Here is a 7,911-nt window from a genome sequence, read left to right as displayed (position 1 = left end):
CAAAGCTCCTGTATACTCGTTTAGGTTACAGTATATAATGTAGTTAAGGAAGCTATGAAGCAAAAACAATGCCGTATTTCATTGCAACTTCTAAAGGTCTTACATTTTTCTAAACTCACAATAAAAATTCTGAGCACTATTCTGAAATGTTAATATTACAGAAGGATGTGTTCATCTGTTGTATACTGTCAGAATTATGATACATTCTGTTCTTAAAAACACGACAAAAAAATGCATTTTTAAGAGCTGCACTGTACATAGTATTTTTAGATTTATAAAATGATAAAAGGCTGCATCCAAAATCTGTTCTGTAAAATTAGTAGACACTAATATGTTGTAAATAATTGAATAGAGATTTCAACCCTGGGATTATTTTACATCTAGATTTTAACAGAAACGTTTTTAAAATAACTTAAAAAATGTTTTTTTTAATGTAGTCCTATATGCTATGTATTAATAAAGTAATCAACTGGCAAGCTTTCATGCCAGATTGACCCTATTCAGCTGCATTTTTTCTCGCCTTTACACTAGGTCGTAAAACGGCTGAATTCCGGCAAAAAGTTGTATTAAAAAGAAACCATACATAACAAGTCTTGTCATTTTGCACAGGTGTGGTTCCAGAACAGAAGAGCCAGAAGTATCAAAACGGGGAGACTCCCCAAGTCCACCAAGCCTCTGCAGCTGACAGGTGGAGGGGTTGTTGAGCTCTCCTCCTCTGGGCCTGGCACCTCGGCCTTCACCCTGGCAGACATGTTCCGGCCCGACCAGAGCCACTCCTGTGAGGACGGCCCACAGGTGTATTCTGACTGGATCCAAATCTATGGCAACACTGTATCATCACCACCACATTCCACATCTCTCCACCACCCCCAGCACCAGCAGCCCACACTGGGTTCCTCTAAGCCTGCTGCAGAGTCTCGTCTGTGGGAGGAGGAGCAGAGGCAGCACCTGGGACCAGCTCTGCCCACTTTCCTTCCTGGCTCTTTTACCAGACAGCCTCAACATTCAGCCTCCTCCACCACCAACCGCTCCTACCAGGCTGCCTTCAGGAACTACAAACCCCAGAACCTGGCTCCGTCCGGGGCTCACCACCAGGCCGTATATGGGGGCGGTGGCCCTGGAGGTGGATGTCACACCTCTGTAGACCAGGTAGTCCCTTCCCACCCTCAGCCAGTGTACTGGGAGGTAACTCAGGGCCCAGGACACCACCACCACCCACACCACCATCACCATCACCCACAGATGGGCCCACAGACCTCCATGGGCTACATCTCAGACCTGATCTACAACGCTGCCATTGTCACCAATTTTCTGGAGTTTTGAGGCAGGATTTGGAGCATGGACATTGGGGATTATTTTAACGGCATAGCTACTATAGCTGGAAAAGTATAAGGGCCACGGGAGAGAAAAGAAAAATTAGAGGAAGAAGTTTGTTTGTTTTAATTATGCGTGAATGAAGATGAAAAACAAAGTGTTAGAACATTTGGCTTATGAGTTATTGATCCTGGAAGTTAGAAGTTAACAGCCGTCTTTAACTGTCCAGTTTAATCTCAAAATCGTATATCGTCTTTATTCTCGTAATACAGTACATAATACACAAAAAAAACTTCATCCTCTCATCATTTTTCCTGTGGCATGGCCCTAATACTCTTGCACAGACAGGGTTTCTGTTTCTGTCAGTGTTTCTCATCACAATACCTCCTGTGTGTGTGTGTATGTTTGCTGGTTATCAGACCTGTTTGTTCCTCAAACCTCTATCTATAGGAATGTTTTCAAGTTATTGTTGGTTTGTCTTTTTTGTTGTTGTTTTTTTTTTACAATGTTCCAGTCATGTGTTTGATATTTCAGGGATTCATTTGATTTATTTCATCGTTGTTCAATTTATAATATATAACAGTTGCTTTGGATAATTTTCTTTCTTTTTTCTAAAGCTCACCTTTAATGCAAAATGCACTTTTTCAACATTAGTATGGGTCCCTGTTGTCACTGGAGACTCCCAAAGTATGAGAAAAAAACAACTGTCTTTCCTTTTCTCCACCTCCACCTTACTGAAAACCTGTGTTCCAAAAGCCCAGTCAGATTCCTGACTCCTTACGATGTCACAAGGGGAGAAGTCATGCTCCTTAATTTACAACCTAATTTAGCTCTACCTTCACCTGTACTTAGCCACACCCTAACTGGCAGTTCGAGTCAGATATTCACAAGCGGGACCAATTCGGGACCTTTTTCAGCATCTTTATTCTTTTCATGTTTTTCTAAATAAATAAATAAATATCTAATGGAAGGATTTACTGATCAACTCATAAACTCAGTTACCCATCAACCCCGTGTTCACGGCAGGTAGAATCCCTGATATGTTTGACATGATGGACTCCTCTCACAGATGCCAGTCCTTGTTTCCAGTGCTCTAAGCTGAACCGTGGCATGTTTAATGCTACCGTCCACGCGAGTATTATCTTCCAAAACATTCTGATTAAACTGATTCCTTGTGGAAAGATACCATGACAGGAATAATTATTTCCTAAGTCAAAATATAGATTTATTTTTTATTTATTCTTATTATCTCTGTACTGTAAGCATCGGGAGGGTTAGAAAATGAAAAAAATAAGAACTAAATTAAAGCCAGAGCTCAGAGGGTCTATAAGCTTACAGGCTCTGTAATTCTGCCCTGGATTTAAGTTTTGAAATATTACATGAGAGGTAGCCTGTAATACAGAGGCAAATATGACAGACAGTGGTGCACACTGTCCGTCCAGCGCTGGACAGAGATCTCTGCATATCACAATCATCTTTAATACCCGAATAATCTTTCAATAAACCTTTAATCCGGGTGTCAAATCTCAGATCTTAGGGAAGATACTTTTTTATTTTATTTTGTATTCCAGATGTAGTTACATCTTTTAATCTTTCCACTGATATGACAGGACTTAATAAGAAGGGGATGGGATAGTTTACCAAAAAAGAGAAATATGATTGTATATGTCGAAAAGGGATCAAGACAAAGAGATCTTCCGTGTTGTATTGGACTTGTTTTGAAATAAGATACATGGTGTTATTTGTTGGGAGGATCATAGGTCGTCTGTCACGGTTACTGAACCTCCGGGGTACAATATTGTTTTTTGTATCCAGTAAGCATAGATCAGAGGTCAATTATTATTCGCATCTGTCGGCTGGACAAGGATGATCAAATAACAGCTCGGTAAACAGTATTACTGACTGTTGCCACAGCTGCTCGGCTATTCATAAGAATAACAAGGACAACTACACAGAAAAATGATACAAACAACTTTACTCAGATAATCATGTTTAGCATGTTAGCTATATTCCCCATCTCATGATAACGTTAGCTAATTGGCACAAAATACAAAGTAAATTTAGGCTGATAGGAATGCCATAATTGTTTGCCGTATTTGGTCATTAACTGAATTATTTGATGCATTTAAAATTATACATGAGGTCACCAGAATTAAAGTTAAAAGCTGGGTTCAGAAATTATGTAGAATTTCTGTTGTCAAAATCAGTGAATATCTCCTCACAAACCACTACCTCTTAGGTACTGTGTGTGCACTGAAAAAAAATCCAGTGTTTATACATAGCCTAGGCTCTGTAAATGGGCATGTTGCTAGCTACAGTTTACAGAGTCATGGCTGTATTTTAACACAGTACGGAAAAGTAGCGAATAGTGAGGAGATTTTCACTGATCTTGACAACGAAGTGTTCACCAGAATCGCTGACTCGTCCTTTAGTGTATACCAAAAAGTGTTACAATTAGCCTTCAATGCTCCAAATTAGTCTCAAGATTAAAGTGCCCTGCCAATAGCGCCAATAAGATTGTTAAAAACACATAGTGACACCATTGCACTTAGTGGCGTGTTATTTTCATTACATGGACAAACACATAGTCAAACAAATAGCGCTCTACTGTCCTGCTGCTGCTAACACTCACTAGAGAACTAAATATGTATTACTCTGCAGCTGAAAATAGTCCCCAACAAATGCACTACTTATTTCCTGCCGTTTGCTAACATCCCAGAGTCAGTGTGTCCTCACAATAGTATTTGAATAACCCCTGAAAGTTTGGTCTGCAAAGTTCACACAGGGAGAATGCACTTTATAGGGGGGAGGTCACACTAACTGAATGATCATCCAATTTATGATTTAGCTTTAGTTAGTGCTACAGACTTTATTGAACACACACATTTGACAGCATCTGAGAACAGCTTGGAAGGAGTCTGAAGTAAAATCCATATACATTTTTTATAGGTCAGTGTCAAGGAGGCAGAGGAGTAAGAAGAAAAGGAGGTTGTAGTTTTAGGGGAAAATAAGGAGTACAAAATAGCTGTAAATAAATAAGGAATAACACTTATATTTTAATTTGATTTAAAAAAAAGACTGGGCAGGTGGAATGTCAGATACCACAGCAATATTTGACGAAGTCCACAAACAGATAATCTGTCATTTTGAACCGATTTTCTTTCTTTGAAACGGTCCAGCTTCCACTTAGTCCAGCTAGTGTCAGTAATGATCAGTAACTTTCACAACTTTTTTTTATCCGTGCAATTCCACCAATTTGCCAAGTGAGAAGAAGCAAAGAACAGCACCCAGTCTTCATGGCAGAGTGAGATTACTATAATGACATGGTGTCCCTTTTGTCTTATGAAGAAGCTGCTATGGTTCTCCTAGTTCTCCCTCCATGGTCCGGACCAGCACATACAGCTCAGCCAGGCCCACCACAGAGGCAGCGATCACAGCTGAGAGCACGCGCTGGAAAACAAGGGTCAGAAAGGCCAAGGTTAGGTTACTTTTATCCAACACAAACATCTCAGAGACACCTTTCATTACAATGCTATTGGTAACAAAAGCACCACAAAAAAAACAATACTTTTGCAGGTGAATAAAGGCAGGTGAAGTTGCAGGGCTGCTGAAGTGAATTGCACTGCATTGTAGCTAGGTGTCTAGAGGCCAATTCATACTCTCCACGTCTGTGCAACCGCAGAGGGTGGCTCTGGTATGCCTGATGCCCAATACAGACAGGGATACTTTTCTGCAGAGGCACTTTTTGCACATTCTGGTGATGGGTTTCACGCGTGTGTGTTGCTTCAGTGTGGTAATAACAGACTTTTAACATAATAAACCGCTGTGTGGATAGGCAAAATGCGCATGCATGCATGGACCACAAAACTGCCGCAGACAGCGGGCAGTATGAGTGGAACTGCACATCTGCAGCATGCTTTGGTCTCTACACCCACGTAGGTGATGCGGAGAGTATAGGGCCCTTAAGTGTCAGCTACATGTCTAGTATACATGTACAATCTAATGTAGTCTCACCGCAGCAGTGTCAGTGAACAGGTACTGACTTCCCATGTATGAACAGAAGAAGGCAGCCACCACCGTGATCAGGAAGTTGAATACGGTCACTACCACTGCTTTGGCTGATCGGACTGAGGAAAGAGAGGGGGGGAAAGGTTTAGAAGAATTTCATTTGAAATGTGATGCATATATTATATATATAATTCAGCAACTGTTTCCTGAAAAATGTATTTAAGCATTAAATTGGCAGTAAGATATTAAAGAGCACATGTGTAGCACACTAACCTTGCAGCCCAATATCTGCTATCGCTCCATGGCGGTTGATTGCCTGAAGATAAATAAGAAGATTTATTACATAGTAAAAACATGGGAAAATATTATTGTCTTCATGCTGATAATACCCTGAACATTTTCCACGACTTGGTGAAGGCGCTGTGGGTCTTTGGTGTGTGTTTTAACATTACGGTCAAGTACATGACAAGATCTCTTTCTATAATGATAATATCATTATAGTATGTTATTTCTTATTATACAGTCTCACGTCATGAAATCCCATCTTGACCGTGGCAAACCAAAAGCTAAGATAAAGATGTTTTGAACTTTTAACACTAAATGAGAATGTACCGAAGTGTTGACGTTGCGTGTGATCCTGTTGTACTCCTCGTTGGCTAGCTTGGCTTTGATCCTCTCAAGACGAGCCACCAGCACAGGGTTCTATTGAGAGAGAGAAAAGTCACGGTTAAAATGTTTTAAAGTTGTTTGTAGAATAGAAAACCTCTAAACTTAACACCGAGATGGGCTTTATATTAAGCTCGTTGTATTTCCCTTTGAAGTGATAATAGTGCATTGAAATGAAAGTGGAATACGTTGCTATTATGAGCAGGTAAGCAGGAATGGATGCATGAGAGGTTAAAGGAATAGTTCAACATTTTCATTTTTAACTTTTTCCCTCACTCTCCGGCTGAGGAAAAGGCGACAGAAACTGTTCCTGTAACTGCGTGGGCATTTTTAATAAAAAAAATGGGCAAGGTTTCGCTCATCCAGGTTAGCTTAGCTCAAACACTGGTAGTCAAGGGGAGCAGGTCAAAAGATAAACTTTACACCATCACTAAACGCACCTGTGTGCCTGTTGGAACCTATTTATTTACCACGTTATGTTGCCCTCTATATTTTTACAGACAAAGATAACACGATAAACTAAATCCATGGCTGACTTACCCTAGGAGGCTTCACCACCTCAGGCAGGTGCAGAGAGCTGTCCTCCAACAACTCATGCAGGTAGAAAGGATGACCTGTAGACATAAGGAAGTTTCACACATTACTATTACATATAATCAACGCAACCCCCTGCTATGAATTATTTCATAATCATTCTATATATTGCATCAGATTTTGACGAAGCCACTCTTCAGCACAGCTTTACTAAAGCTGGAAGGAGTGTATGGCTTGTATATCAATATCATTACAAGAGACTACTGTATGTTCTCCGATGTTGATTAATCAGATTATATGATATAGTTTGTGTTTAGCGATGAATGAATTGAACCGTGAGTCTCTGTATGCTCTAAATATCTACATAAGTAGAACTTTTTTTAAAGCAAGCTTTTTAATGAAACCTATCACCACTTAATCCATTAAAATGTATACCTACTATAACATGTTAATAAACACAATAAAGTACTAGAGCTATTTGGTGAACATACTATTTTTTGTGTTTCTGTTGGTCCTAAAAAGGACCAAGAGAAACTCTTGATGAAGTGTGGCAAAACCCACTCCATCCGTCTCATTTATAAAACAGCATCACTTGAATACACTAGGCCTAGGGTTGTAGATACCTTCGTCCTGAAGGTATTTCTTGAAGTTCCTCGCTGTGCTGAAAGACAGGGTTGTCGGTTCTGGCTTTTCAAGACTCTCCTCCAGTTCTTCTCTCAGTCGCTGTGGCAGAGACGAGTCAGCCTTTTCTAATAACTCCTTCACCTTATGTCTGAATTTATTCCCGATGACAAATGCTGAGGCCATGGCTTACACTCAACTGGCTACCTTAAGTTAAGCTCGTTCACCGCGAAGCAAGGGGTGCCGGTGTACATATGCTATCAAGAAAAAGGAGCCCAAACTATCTTCAATTATATTCCATAAAAGTATGCGTTTGCCAGCCAACAACAGCTACGGGTAAAGGTAAATATCATAGACGGTGGTAAATATTCAGAGGCACGGAAGCAGCCATGTTTGTTTGCCTTGTGACACGATGACGCCTTCTCTCACCCCACGTGACCAGCTGTGTTGATGGCTGTGTGACAAATGTGAAAATGTAGTCTATTTAAAACTATGCGTTTTTTAAAGGGATGGAAACATATTAAAATATTTGCAAACTGTACATGTTAATGGTAGGTAGAACTGAACATGTGTTTCTATGTTCAATTAAAGGTGTCTCGACTAGAGCTTATTTGGTGCCTTCACAGGCTCCTCAAAAGCTACTTAAAGCTGGGTTAGTGAAATTTACACGGCTACAGTGTCAGTGTGAATAGTGAAAGCAAGCTGAAAAGATCAAAATGTTTCTAATCAATGCTGTTACACCCTCTTACAGACATTAAAAGGGAGAAT

General features: G+C 40.2%; 2 protein-coding genes across 2 annotated transcripts in view; one reads left to right on the top strand and one right to left on the bottom strand.

The window, feature by feature from the left end:
• The window catches only part of LOC307271244 (homeobox protein SEBOX-like), a gene marked incomplete at its 3' end in the record, with an annotated part of 2,573 nt that extends 1,250 nt beyond the window's left edge, over positions 1–1,323 (top strand). The window contains exon 3 of the mRNA XM_080053657.1: positions 610–1,323. Coding sequence (XP_079909783.1) covers positions 610–1,323 — 714 coding nt within the window. The remainder of the gene's footprint in view (positions 1–609) is intronic.
• Positions 1,324–4,042: 2,719 nt separating this feature from the next.
• Positions 4,043–7,534, bottom strand: vma12 (vacuolar ATPase assembly factor VMA12). Its single transcript, XM_080052723.1, has 6 exons — positions 7,146–7,534; positions 6,529–6,602; positions 5,935–6,024; positions 5,596–5,638; positions 5,329–5,441; positions 4,043–4,764 (listed from the first exon to the last, which is right to left on the bottom strand). The coding sequence occupies exons 1-6, from the start codon at positions 7,327–7,329 to the stop codon at positions 4,669–4,671; spliced, it is 600 nt and encodes a 199-aa protein (XP_079908849.1). The 5' UTR covers positions 7,330–7,534; the 3' UTR covers positions 4,043–4,668.
• Between the last annotated feature and the right edge of the window lie 377 nt (positions 7,535–7,911).

The sequence above is a fragment of the Ammodytes marinus genome (assembly GCF_949987685.1).
Source record: "Ammodytes marinus genome assembly, chromosome: 3".
NCBI lineage: Eukaryota > Metazoa > Chordata > Actinopteri > Uranoscopiformes > Ammodytidae > Ammodytes > Ammodytes marinus.
The sequence above is the reverse complement of the archived record's forward strand: the minus strand, read 5'-3'. Positions and strand labels throughout refer to the sequence as shown.

Bases quoted from the DNA above. Each gene is read 5' to 3' on its own strand.
- vma12 (XM_080052723.1), bottom strand. From the start codon at position 7,329: ATGGCCTCAGCATTTGTCATCGGGAATAAATTCAGACATAAGGTGAAG. The intron at 6,025-6,528 runs GTAAGTCAGCCA...CTCTCTCAATAG, and splicing joins AGGTGGTGAAGCCTCCTAGG to AACCCTGTGCTGGTGGCTCG. The intron at 5,442-5,595 runs GTTAGTGTGCTA...CTCTTTCCTCAG, and splicing joins AGCAGATATTGGGCTGCAAG to TCCGATCAGCCAAAGCAGTG.